General features: G+C 50.9%; 1 protein-coding gene across 1 annotated transcript in view; it reads left to right on the plus strand.

Annotated features, from left to right (window-relative positions):
• Nucleotides 1-255: 255 nt before the first annotated feature.
• Nucleotides 256-14,141, plus strand: part of CRPPA (CDP-L-ribitol pyrophosphorylase A) — a 62,078-nt gene continuing 48,192 nt past the window's right edge. The window contains exon 1 of the mRNA XM_081345459.1: nucleotides 256-596. Within this exon, the coding sequence (XP_081201585.1) occupies nucleotides 388-596 (209 nt within the window). The 5' untranslated portion in view covers nucleotides 256-387. The remainder of the gene's footprint in view (nucleotides 597-14,141) is intronic.

Here is a 14,141-nt window from a genome sequence, read left to right on the forward strand (position 1 = left end):
AACACAGCAAATATACATGAATAAAAATATTTGAAAGGTACATCATAATCCAATCAGATAAACAGCGGGCCCAGCCTGAATCAAGTAGCGAGACGGCGAGCTTTTGCTATTCCAATCAATTGCTTTCCATCTCACAAGAATGCGCAACGCGTGCGCAGTAAATAGCTTTTTTTCGTCTTCCGCCCGTTCTTCAATTCCACTTCCGAAAGGTCCTTTAAGGGAGCAGCAAATCTTTAAAGAAACGAATTAAAAATGGAGACTAAAATCAATTGTCCCATGAGAATATGGGATAATTAAATCGGGGGACTCTTGCGACTCACAGAAAAGCTCAAGGCAAAGCAATTGAGCTCAGCCTGCTGCAATTCAGTTCCGAGAGGCAGGCACGTAATGGAGCTGCCGGAGCCTGGAGTCGGAAAAGTCGGTGACTTAGAGGAAACAGGGGAGACCGGACTCTGCCGGCGATCACCGCCAGTATCGGTAGCAGCGGTACTACCTGCCGGAGGAAGCGGTGAAAGGTTGGGTGGCAGCACTCCGAAGCAGTTTTGTCTCGTGCTGGGGAGGCCGCTCATTAGCTATACCGTGCGAGCAATAGAAAGGTAAAGCTATACTGTTGCTGCATCCTTCCGTCCCAACACACCTGTATCTTTCAGCACCCCCATTCCCATGTGCTTATGAGGGAAAAAGATGCATGACGAGCCAAGGGTTCTTCCATTGTACGCATGCGCGCAAAGGGAAGCGGTGTACAGCGGGCTTTGCAAAGTTCATGATAGCGCATGGAGGGTTTGGGAGGATGCTGCTTAACACAGTGGGAAGCATGGCAAAGGAAAAGGTTAAGGATGGAATTCATAAATGCAGCTCTGAACTTCTCAAGCTATACCTTAAGCGAGTCGTTGTGCTTTCTGAGTAATAAGGTTCACTGAATGGTTTGAGTGCATTTCTTATTTTCCTCTGTGTCTCTGTGAGTTTGTGTGCTTTCGAGTCAGTATTGCTTCCTTCCTAGGACAGGGAGAGAGTGAGTAGCTTAAGGTCATTCAGTTCTCTTTGCACCTAAGAACTCACAGAGTCTTTGGTTTCTAGCTTGGTGCATTAACCACATCAGTGTTTCTCAAACTTGGTAACTTTAAGATGTCTGGGCTTCAACTCCCAGAATTTCCCAGCAATCCCCATGAATTGATGTATGATCCTTACCATATGCACTTTTGTATTCTAGACCCTGAATGGTCTTTTAAAGGTGACCTGCATATATTTGTATTTTTACCAATAACACACAGATAGCAATTCACATACGTCTACAAAATGGCACTAATTGGCTTTTTAAAATCTTGGAGTATACTTCTCTTGACATTAAGATAATATGTTTAATGGTAAGGATACTTGAGGTGTGTAGTTTGATGTGAGGGATAACTTTAGAGTTGTTAAATCTATTGTGTTGGGTAACTGTCAGGTAATTTTAGGATAATTATTTTTTATTGGTATAATTAAGGTTAAATTTCCTTGAGCTCTGATTACATTTGTTTCAATAATTAGCTTTAGAATGAGTTTTTAGATAACCATATAGTGTTGGGTCTTTATTTTATGGGAGGGTGATTTGCTTACATAGCCTTTAAAGTACAAAAATTATATTGATATTATATAGTGCAGTTTGAATTATGATGGGTTCCCATAAGGTCTGTGTTTACATTTAATGAATGATTGGCTTTTGCATAAGCTTTTTCAGTAGTAGTGGACCTATATTTGTGTTATGTTGGTACTTGAGTTATTTTTAGTCTTCATGATTCCTTGCCAAGGTAAATTTTAAAGTAAGAACGCTAAGGTAACCTTTACTGTAAAACACTTGACATTAGTGTAAAATTCAGCTTGGGTAGGTTTTCTTGAGGTCCAAGATTGTATTTAATGAGGGGGCTAGGTTTTGGATGAGGTGTTGTGGTTAGTGGTAGTCTTATATTCATTTTATAATGTGGGGATTGCCTGCTGTGTTAACTTTTACATTAAAAAATCTCTATTAGTAGTGATTTAGTTTGGCATGATCATTAGTTTTAATTGATATTATTTTATGGTAGAAGCCTGTTATTGGGGGATTTTAGGATAAATTGGTCAACTGTTCAGGGAAAGGTAGGGTTAGGATTTGACTTCTTTGAGGTCTAAGGTTTAGAATATAATAGAGTAGAGCTGGAAGAGACCTTGGAGGTCTTCTTGTCCAGCCCCCTGCTCAAGCAGGAGAACCTATACCATCTCAGACAAGTGACTGTCTAGTATCTTCTTAAAAATCTCCAGTGATGGAGCGCCCATGATTGCTTTTTCCCCCAATATTTTATTAATTTGTTATAGTCACAAATCCTTAATATTTTATCAGCAATATTGTCTGGGTTCCAATGTTTAGTTTACTAATACATTTTAAATTTCTTTCTCTCTACCTCATTTTTCTAGCCATTGATAAAATGTATTCCATGTTCTAAAGCAGGGGTGTAAAACTCAATTTCACTGAGGACCGTATCAGCATTGCGGTTGCCCTCGGAGAGCCAGGTGGGTGTGGCCAGGGAGGCCGGGGCCTGCTGGCTGGGTGTGGCTGGAGTGGGTGTGGCCTACTGGGTGGGCATGGCCAGTTCTACATCGTTTGCATCAAGGGTACGTGTGGGGGCCTGGGCAGGAGTGGGACAGATATGAGGGTCTCTGGCAGAAGGAGGTGGGACCAAGGCAAGTGCCAAGGCATGGTCCACTGGAGGAGCCTTACTGGTCCTCTCAGGCCATGTGGAGGGGGCTGGATAGTGCCTGGAGCCCTAGGCAGCAGAGGTCAAACGCCCAGCCCGGCCCTCAAGCACCCGCGGCACCAAGCCTAGCCCCACTTCCCCAAGGGGGTGCCCAGCTGCACTTACCTCCTCAAGGCTGCTGCTGCTGTGCTTGCTCTCCTTGGCCAGGTTGCTCATGATGGGTATGAGGGCAAAGTCAGGGGGAGGCCTACTCCCTCTCCATGGGAGGAGACCCGGCTTTGTATCCAAAGCTTCCTTAGCAATAGGATGGGGGAACCCCAGGATAGGCCAGGAGGAGGGGGCAAGGGGATGGTGAAAGGGCAGCAGGGCAGGACTAAGGCAGGACTTCCCTCAGACTCTCCCTCCCTTCCTTCCTTCCTTCCTTCCTTCCTTCCTTCCTTCCTTCGAACAGAATGGTGGGAAAATATTTGAGATGAGGGAGGGAGAAAAACAGGCAAGAAATGTAGCTGGGGAGGTGTCACCCTTCGTAGGAATGAAGAAATGCACCATCGCCTGGAAGTGGCAGCACATGGCCCTTGCCTAGTTCACATATCTGGCTTGGTGGGCTCTGGGGGAGGGGACGCCATGAGCAGCGGGAGAGTCAACGTTACCTGCACAATGCCACCCAGCCCCCAGCCTGCCCGATTACAGCAGGCAGCGAGGCGCTCTCCTTACAGTGCCAAGAGGCTGAGCCAGGCAGCACGAATCTGAAAAGTGCGATGCCGCCCGGCCCCCGACCTGCCCAATTTCGGTAGATAGCAGGGCGCTGTCCTCACAGTGCCAAGAGGCTGAGCCGGGCAGTGAATCCAAAACGAAGGGCGATGCCACATACTGCCCGGCCTGTCCAGTTTTGGCAGGCAGTGGGGCGCTCTGTTCACAGCACCAAGAGGCTGAGCTGCGCGGCACAGATCTGAAGAGAAGTGCGACACCACCCAGCCCGCCCGGTTTCAGCAGGCAGGGGGGCGCTTTCCGCACAGCACTGAGAGGCTGAGCCGGGCGGCGTGAATCCGAAGAGAAGCGTGATGTTGCCCAGCCTCCAGCTGAGCCGACTTTGCACCTTGCTGCCTGCTGAAATTGGGCAGGCTGGGGGCTAGGCAGCATTGCACTTCTCATCAGATTCGTGCCACCCGGCTCAGCTCTTGGTGTTGAGGAGAGTGCCCCACTGCCTGCCGAAATTGGGCAGGCTGGGGGCTGGGTGGCGTTGTGCTTCTTTTTGGATTAGCACTGGGAGGAGAGTCCCCTGCTGCCTGCCAAAACCAGGCAGGCTGGGGGCTGGGCAGCATCGTGCTTCTTTTTCAATTCACACTGCCCGGCTCAGCCTCTCGGCGCTGTGAGGAGAGCGCCCTACTGCCTGCCAAAACCCCTCCTCCGGAGCCCATCAAGCCAGATATGTGAAGTAGGCGAAGGCTATTTGCTGGCAACTTCCAGGCAATGGTGCATTTCTTCATTCCTCACAAATGGTGACACCTCCCCAGTGTGCACCCAGGGGGTGGGGCTGACATGGCAGGGGCTGGTCCTTCGCTGTTTCCAGATGGCCTTGTGGAGCTAAGACTGAATGCGTTTCAGCATAGATGGCCACCATAAATTGTACATTGGCTCCTGGCTGGCCTGGGCGTGGGCCAGGGCCAAGGCAGCGTGGGCTGTTCCCTCACTGTTTCCAGGATGGCTTCGCGGGCCACATGAAACCACTTCGTGGGCCGGATCTGGCCCCGGGGCCTTGTGTTTGACATGTCTGTTCTAAAGTAATCTGAATCTTCTTGTCTTTCATTTTTAGTGTCAGTCTGTCAATTTCTGCACAATCTAAAATTTTCTTAATTATCTCTTCCTCCGCTGGTAATTCTTCATCTTTCCAATGATGAGCAAATACAATTCTTGCTGCAGTTAATACATTAAATATACAGATTCCTTCTCATAATTTCCTACAATTATACCTAACAAAAATAAATCTGACTTAAAATCTATGTGTTTTTAGTCATTTTCTCTAACCATATATATATTCTTAACCAAAATCATTTGGCTTTAGGGCATGTTCACCAAAGATGATAGTATGTGCCTGGTTTTGTCTACATTTCCAACAATTGCTAGACATATTTTTTAACATTTTGCTAACGTCACAGGTGTTAAGTGCCATCTGTAGAACATTTGGTATAGGTTTTCTTTGTAAGTCACCGTCTTTGTTATTTTAGATTTCTTTCCCAAAGATTTTACCAGTTTTTAAAAGTTTTTTGCCATATTATCATTATTTCTTTAATTTGTTCTTCTTCCATCTTTACACTTAATATATACTTATACAGTTTCTTAATAAATTTTTCATCTGATGTCAATAGTATCTGGTCAAATTCTATCTTTTCTTTATAAAATCCAGATATTTTAACATCTTTTTCATATCTTGTTTGAATTTGCAACTGTGGCCACTATGATAGATCAGTGCCCTGTTCTTTCAGTTCGTGTCTGGGTTTTAGTTTCCCTTCAGTATTCAAAATGTCTTTATAGGTCACAATTTTCTGATAGTTAATTAAGTTTGGGTGAACAAACACTTCCATTGTTGAAAGCCATCCATGAAGATTTTCGCTTTTACTTTTTCCCTTTCTAGAAGAAGTGTGTTTCTTATGTAGTGGTTTTGAAAGTATCTATGTATTTTGAGCTTGAGCTTAAAGCGTGAGCTTAAATGCGTATTAAGCGTGAGCTTAAATGGACTCCAGAAGATGGTAGAGGACAGGAAGGCCTGGAGGAATGTTGTCCATAGGGTCGCGATGGGTCGGACACGACTTCGCAGCTAACAACAACAACAACATGTATTTTATTCTTCCCATACCATAAGAGGGCATGCCATCCAAATTGTAGGTCATGCCCCTCTATGTATAGTAATCTTTTATCTCTAGGAGTTATCCATTCTTTTAACCAAGTTAATTCAGATGCTTGATAATATAAAGCCCAATCTGGCAGGCCAAATCCTCCATTTTCTTTCACTTCTTGTAGCATTTTCAATCTAATTCTAGCTTTTTTTCCTTGCCAAATAAATGTCAAAATCAGTTCATCAAAAAAAAAATTCCCCAGTTTTATAGGTATTGTTTGAAATAAAAAGAGTGGTTTTGGTAAAATATTCATCTTCACCATTGCTATTCTCCCTAGCATTGAAAGTTGTAGATTTTTCCCCATTTTTCCCGGTCTAATTTTATTTTTTAAAATAATTTTATTTAGTTGTCTTTTATTTTTGCACATCATGTTGTTAAATATGTCCCCAAGTATTTGATTTTCTTAACTATTTGAAGGTCTGTTTTTTCTGACAATTGATTTTTTTGTTTATCTGTAAGGTTTTTAGTTATTATTTTAGTCTTTTGTTTATTTATTTTCAGTCCTGTCACTTCTCGAAATACTTCTATCTTTTTCATAAGCTTGAGGCTTCTCTCAAGTGGCTCTTCTAATACAAAGACCAAGTCATCTGCAAATGCTTGTAGTGTACAGGTGAAACTCGAAAAATTAGAATATCGTGCAAAAGTTCATTTATTTCACTTAAAAGGGGAAACTAATATATGAGATAGACTCATTACACGCAAAGCAAGATAGTTCAAGCCATGATTTGTCATAATTGTGATGATTATGGCTTACAGCTCATGAAAACCCCAAATCCACAATCTCAGAATATTAGAATATTGTGAAAAGGTGCAATATTCTAGGCTCAAAGTGTCCCACTCTAATCAGCTAATTAAGCCATAACACCTGCAAAGGGTTCCTGAACCTTTAAATGGTCTCTCAGTCTGGTTCAGTAGGAATCACAATCATGGGGAAGACTGCTGACCTGACAGTTGTGCAGAAAACCATCTGTAAAAGCCGTCCACGCTGAAAGAACGACGATAACGTGGTACGGGTGACGAGGTTTTCTTTACTTCAGAAAAGCCTAGCAGATACAAAGTCAGCGTTGGGAGCTAGCCGTCCCAACGCGTCTTTTATACATTGGGGGTGATTAGCCCCACCCCTCCCCATGCAAACCAGCATCCGGCTGAGTCTGCTCAAAACCCACCCCCTTCCCAGCTCTCCGCACGTCACCCCACCCTTTGTGCCTGAGCTCCCACACAGCTTCCAGGTGAGTGTATGTCCCTAACCCCCCTTTCGTGCTCCCCCACCCCTCCTCCGTGCTCCCCTCCACCATCCAGCGTGTCAGTGTTACAGTCCCCCTAACAGCTCCCCACAACGCCCTGCTGTCCGGACTTCGTTCTGAGCCGCCCGACGCCCCCGCTGAGGAACAGGTGGCTGGATAATCCCAGGACGAGCTGCGGCTGCCGGTCTGACTACCTGTGGGTCCCTTCAGCAGCTCCATCGATGCAGACACGCCAGAAAGCCCCGAAACAGCTGCCCGTCGGTGGCATGGCCATGGGACTTGTGCAGCTGCCCGTGGTAGCTAGTGGCCGTTTGACTGCTGGATGTGTTGTTGGTGGCTCCAGCAGGAAGGTTCGGGCGGGCGGTTTGCGCGGCGTTTCCCCTGCTCCCCTCGTGATGTCGAGCCCACGGGGCTTGACAGGCGGCCCCTCCTACCAGGGCACCACCTGGAAGGCAAGAGGAAGATGTTACACAGGTACCAATATGGGCGACGGGTTCCATCCGACCCCCCCCGGTTTGTCTGGGTGCCTACGGTGGAATGCCCTACGCAGCCGTGGTGCTTGGACGTCCTGCTCTGCCACCCATGACGCCTCAGACGCCAGATATCCCCTCCACAATAGCAGGTACTGTACCCTTCCTCTCCGCACCCTGGAGTCAAGGATATCCTGCTCTTCGTAGTGCCCATTACGAACAGGTCCGGGGCCCCCCTTCCCCAACCCCACAGGAACAGATGCCGGTTTCAACAGACTGCCGTGAAACACCGGGTGTACCTTGCCAAGGAATTTGGGTAACCTGAGTCGTACCGTTACCGGGTTGATGACCTGGGTGACCTCGAACGGCCCTATGAATTTGGGGCCCAGTTTCTTACTTGGTATCTGTAGACGTAAATATTTGGTGGACAGATACACCCAGTCCCCGACCCCAGGGGTGTGAAAGGGTTGGCGCTTCTTGTCTGCCTGTTCTTTCATAACACCGGCCGTTTTTTGTAGCGCCTCTCTGGTCACTTTCCACACCCCTTCCAATTGTGATATCCACTCCCTGGGTTGGCAGGGAGATGCCGACCCTTGGCCGTACTCCGGGATGGGGGAGAAGTCATATCCTGACACCACCGTGAAGGGAGGGTAGCCGGTGCTGCTGTGCACTGCATTATTGTGGGCTACCTCCGCAAATGCCAGCAGGTCCGCCCAGTCCGTTTGTTCATAGGAGACATCGCTGCGCAGATACCGCTCCACTGCGGCATTGGCTCGCTCAGCTGCTCCGTTTGTGCAGGGATGATACCCAGAACTCAGCCCCTGGGATGATCCAATGAATTGGATGAACTCCCGCCAAAACCTAGCCGTAAATTGCACCCCCCGGTCCGAGATGATACGCCTGGGCACGCCATGTAGGCGGTAGATGTGCGTTATGAACATCCACGCCAGTCGTCGGGCTGTTGGCAATCCTTTGCATGGTACAAAGTGGGCCTGCTTGGAGAATAGGTCTACCACTGTCCATATCACGGTATACCCTCGGCTCTCCGGCAGCTCCACAATAAAATCCATGGCTATGTCCTGCCATGGCCAACAGGGGTCTGCCACTGCTTGTAAAAGACCCGTTGGTTTACCAGGCTGGGGTTTAGCGGTAGCACACGTATGACAGTGGCGCACATATTCCTCAACGTGACATCTCATACCCGGCCACCAGAACTGTCGCTGAGCGAGGTGCAGAGTCTTAACGAACCTGAAGTGGCCAGCTTGTTTGGCATCATGGCACCTGAACAGGACATCTGCTCGAAGAGCTTGTGGCACGTACATCCTGTCCCGGTACCAGGCCAGACCCTCCCGAAGGGTCAGGAGGTGCGGGTGTTGTTGCAACCAGATATCCTCTTTTAGAGCATCCTTTAAGCGTTGCAACAGGTCGTTGACGGCCCTGGATTTCACAGCTTGTATCACCTCTGATTCACACGGGGGAAGAATAGCCTGCACCACCTCCTCCCGCCGGCTATCGTATTGAGGGAGGCACGAGAGCGCATCTGCTAGAAAGTTCTTCCCCCCTGGGACATATTTCAGGGTGAACTTGAAACGCCTGAAGTACAGCGCCCACCGAACGTGCTTTGGAGCCAGCTTCCTGGGTGACTGCAAAGCCTCCAGGTTTTTGTGGTCCGTCCATACCTCAAAGGGCTTCTCCGCCCCTTCCAAGTGATGTCACCACGTTTCCAACGCCCACCGAATGGCGAAGGCCTCCTTTTCCCAGATGGCCCAGGCCCGTTCGGTGGCTGACAGCTTCTTGGAAGCATAGGCACATGGTTGTAGTACCCCATCACTATTTCGCTGCAAGAGAATGGCCCCCACCGCCACGTCGCTGGCGTCCGCTTGAACAATGAATGGTACGGTAGGGTCGGGGTGCAACAAAACGGGCTCTTTGGCAAACAACTCCTTTAGCGTCTCAAAAGCACTTTGACATTCGATGGTCCATGCCACCCGTAAGCCTGGATGCGGTTTCACTGTCAGCTGTTTGGTCTGCAGCAGGTCCGTTAAGGGCAGTGCGATTGCAGTGAAGGACGGTATGAACTGCCTACAGAGGTTGGCGAATCCCAAAAAGCTCTGCAGCTGCTGTCGGGTTCCTGGGGCTTGCCACTGTTGTACCGCCTCCACTTTCTTGGGGTCCATCGCGATTCCGGCCGCGGAGATGCGGTAGCCCAGATAGTCCAAACGGGAGGTATGGAACTCACATTTCGTGGGTTTTACGTAGAGTTGAGCTTCTAGGAGTTTCTGTAATACCTGCCGCACTAAAGTGAGGTGCTCGGCCATGGATTCCGTGTAAATTAGTATGTCGTCGAGATACACGAGGACCCCCTGTACAGATGCTCATGCAGTACCTGCTTTATCAACTGCATGAAGACCACGGGAGCCCCTTGGAGCCCGAACGGCATCACACGAAAATGAAAACTGCCGAGTGGGCAGTTAAACGCTGTTTTCCATTCGTCGCCTTCTTTGATGCGCACTCGATAGTACGCCTCCCGCAGGTCCAAGCGAGTGAACACCCTCCCACTGGCCAGATGGGATAACATGTCCTTCATCAGAGGCAGTGGGTACAGGTGCTCAACGCACACCGTGTTGACCCCACGATAATCCACACATAGTCGTAGCCCACCGTCCTTCTTTTCTCTGAAGAAAATGGGTGCTGCCATACGTGAGCGAGCGGGCTGGATGAAGCCCCGTGCCAGGTTCTTGTCTATGTAACGCCGCAGCTCCAGCATCTCTCGCGGTGCCATGGTGTACATTCGTGGCTTGGGCAATCTGACCCCCGGCTCCAGCTCAATCGCGCAATCCGTGGCCCGATGGGGTGGTAGGAGGTCACACTCTTGTTCACCGAAGACCTCCAGGAGGTTGGCATATTCTGGCGGAACCTGCACCTCCGATCCGGCCCTGCAGCCTTCTTCTGTCCTTCCTGGCTGTCTGTCTTTCCCCACGTGTTCGTGGTCAGGGGGTTGGGACCAACCCCAAGTCGAAGGTGTCGGCACCCCCCCTCCCACCAGATGGTCGGGCCCCACTTGTCCAGCCACGCGAGACCCAGGATCACCTCCTTGGTCATGGAGGGTACCACAATGAACCGTAACCTCTCCCAGTGCTCCCCCATGCCAAGGTGTATGGGTTTTGTTACATGCGTGATGGGCGCTCCCCCCAAGAGGGAGCCATCCACCTGTTGGAAGCGTATAGGGGTTTCCAGTCGCTCCACCCCAACACCCACCTTGGCCACCACCTCTTGACTGACAAGACACCGTGTGCTACCCGAGTCAATTAAGGCCCTGAATCCCAGTGCCTCACCCGTGTTGGGGTTCGTCAGTGTTACTGGGATCGTGAAAGAGCAGATCGGTGCACTTACCATTGGGTCTTCCTCCTGTCCATCACCGTTCCCGTAAACCTCTAGGTCCACGTCCGTTGGGCTCTCAGTCTCCGCTTGGTTGTTTCTCCTGGGCGTCATGTCCAAAGCCTGACGAGTGGCTCGGGAGCGCTCCACAAACCGTGGGGAAGTTACACCCCGTGCTGGGGTTGCTCCCGCCACTGCCCGGGGCGCCGGCATTGGACAGTCAGCTACACGGTGCCCCGGCTGGTCACACCGGAAACAGCGGAAAGCGGCCCGGGGCGGTGGTCCTGTGGGTTTCTGCATCGGAGACGCCGGTTTTTTCCCCTCCCCTTGCGGCTTCTGCGGAGCCTGTCGGGGGTCTGCTGGAGGTTTTGCACACCGCTAGCAGCCCTGTAGGCCGACGTCCAGCTCAACCACGACCCGGAACCATTCCTGGAGTCTGGGAGGGATGCCGCGGACGATACAGGCCCTCTGGAGGTGGTCGTCCAGCCCAGCCCAGAAATGATGGATCAACATCCGCTCCGGCCACGAGCTAAGTTTGCCTGCCACCTCCCTGAACTTCCGAACAAACTCCGTTGCTGGCCGGCCATTTTTTCGGAGCCTAACTATCTCGGCTTCAGCCCGCTGTATCGGGGTAACGTCTTCAAAGTGGACTCGCAATGCCTCGAGGAACAACCCGACATCCCCCAGCTCTCTAGCACGGTCGCTGTACAGGTTAGCGACCGACGCTGCAGCCTCCCCCTGCAGCGCTGTTGTGACCGCCATCACCATTGCCCACTGAGAGGCATACACGGGGCCGTACTTATCCAGATGATGGATCACGTGACCAAGGAAGAGGGCCAGGCAGTCGGGGTGGCCATCGAAAGTCATGGGCAACGGTGGCGGGCCCCACGCTGCTGGTGCTCCCCAGAGCCCTGCTGGAGCACCCGGTCCTTGCGCTATGGGCCCTGGTTGTAGCCAACCCAGCACTCCTGCCGGTGGCCCCGGGCATAGCGCAGCACCACCGCCCCCCATAGCACCTGCCCATACGGGCCCTTGACCTGGTGCGGCCACGGGGCTGGCAACGAAGGTGCAGTCCCCTGCGGGGTGCCAGAACCCTGCGGAGCCCGAAAACGGGGGCTAGCCAGGTGGAAACGGGCCTGGCTCTGTTGCACAGGGCCAGCCCTGTCCTGAGACCAACGGCCAGCGTCCGGTTCGGGTTCGATGGGGGTCCATGGCCGAGGCTCCCCAAACCTGTTCCTCAGGACATCCATAGTATAACTCCCTGGAGCCGTGGAGTAGCTCCACTCCTCCCCTTCTTTGTTGGTAACGCGACGCTCCCTCCACTCCAACAACGGCCCCCTCTGCCTGGGTGGCCGCTCCTGCCTAGTCTCCAGTTGTCCCAGTACAGAACTGAGCCACCATTCCCCAGTCTTTGCTTGAGCAGTCGTCCCCTGGGTCCCAATGCCTTCAGCTGCTGGGCAAGGGTCCCGGACCTTGGGCCGAACTACTGGTGGGGCCTCTGCCAACTCCCCCATGTCCAGAGGTGCTGTAGCCCCAGCCGGCTCCTCTCCCTCCACAGTAAGCACAGCCCCCTGGGTTCCCTCGGCCATGTCAGTTGCCTCGAAGTCCAGAGCAGAACACAGCAACGAGGAAATGCTGTAAGCAACACTGACTTACTGTCAAAGCCGTCCATGCTGAAAGAACGACGACAACGTGGTACGGGTGACGACGAGGTTTTCTTTACTTCAGAAAAGCCTAGCAGATACAAAGTCAGCGTTGGGAGCTAGCCGTCCCAACGCGTCTTTTATACATTGGGGGTGATTAGCCCCACCCCTCCCCATGCAAACCAGCATCCGGCTGAGTCTGCTCAAAACCCGCCCCCTTCCCAGCTCTCCGCACGTCACCCCACCCTTTGTGCCTGAGCTCCCACACAGCCTCCAGGTGAGTGTATGCCCCTAACCTCCCTTTCATGCTCCCCCACCCCTCCTCCATGCTCCCCTCCACCGTCCAGCGTGTGAGTGTTACAGCCCCCTAACAGCTCCCCACAACGCCCCGCTGTCCGGACTTCGTTCTGAGCCGCCCGACGCCCCTGCTGAGGAACAGGCAGATGGATAATCCCAGGACGAGCTGCGGCTACCGGTCTGACTGCCTGTGGGTCCCTTCAGCAGCTCCATCGACATAGACATGCCAGAAAGCCCCGGAACAGCTGCCCGTCGGTGGCATGGCCGTAGGACTTGTGCAGCTGCCCGTGGTAGCTGGCGGCCGTTTGACTGCTGGATGTGCTGTTCCCGGGTGGCTCCAGCAGGAAGGTTCACGCAGGCAGTTTGCGCGGCGTTTCCCCTGCTCCCCTCATGATGTCGAGCCCACAGGGCTTGACACCATCATTGACACCCTCCATAAGGAGGGAAAGCCTCAAAAGGTAATTGCAAAAGAAGTTGGATGTTCCCAAAGTGCTGTATCAAAGCACATTAATAGAAAGTTATGTGGAAGGGAAAAAGGTGGAAGAAAAAGGTGCACAAGCAGCAGGGATGACAGAGGATTGTCAGAAAAAGGCCATTCAAAAGTGTTGGGGACTTTCACAAGGAGTGGACTGAGGCTGGAGTCAGTGCATCAAGAGCCACCACACACAGAGGGATCCTGGACATGGACTTCAAATGTCGTATTCCTCTTGTCAAGCCTCTCCTGAACAACAAACAACGTCAGAAGCATCTTACCTGGGCTAAAGAAAAACAGATCTGGTCTGTTGCTCAGTGTCCTACTCTCATGAGAGCAACTTTTGCATCTCATTTGGAAACCAAGGACCCAGAGTCTGGAGGAAGACTGGAGAGGCACACACTGCAAGATGTTTGAAGTCCATTGTGAAGTTTCCACAGTCTGTGTTGATTTGGGGAGCCATGTCATCTGCTGGTGTTGGTCCACTGTGCTTCATTAAGTCCAGGGTCAACGCAGCCGTCTACCAGGAGATTTTGGAGCACTTCATGCTTCCTTCCACAGACGAGCTTTATGGGGATGCTGACTTCATTTTCCAGCAGGACTTGGCACCTGCCCACACTGCCAAAAGCACCAAAACCTGGTTCAATGACCGTGGGATTACTGTGCTTGATTGGCCAGCAAACTCGCCTGACCTGAACCCCATAGAGAATCTATGGGGCATTGCCAAGAGAAAGATGAGAGACATGAGACCTAACAATGCAGAAGAGCTGAAGGCCGCTATTGAAGCATCCTGGTCTTCCATAACACCTCAGCAGTGCCACAGGCTGATAGCTTCCATGCCACACCACATTGAGGCAGTAATTGCTGCAAAAGGGGCCCAAACCAAGTACTGAGTACATATGCATGCTTATACTTTTCAGAGGTCTGGTATTCTTCTATGTACACTCCTTGTTTTATTGATTGCATGTAATATTCTAATTTTCTGAGATTGGATTTGGGGTTTTCCTGAGCTGTACGCCATAATCACCACAATTT

The sequence above is a fragment of the Vipera berus genome (genome assembly GCF_964194415.1).
Source record: "Vipera berus genome assembly, chromosome: Z".
Taxonomy (NCBI): Eukaryota; Metazoa; Chordata; class Lepidosauria; order Squamata; family Viperidae; genus Vipera; species Vipera berus.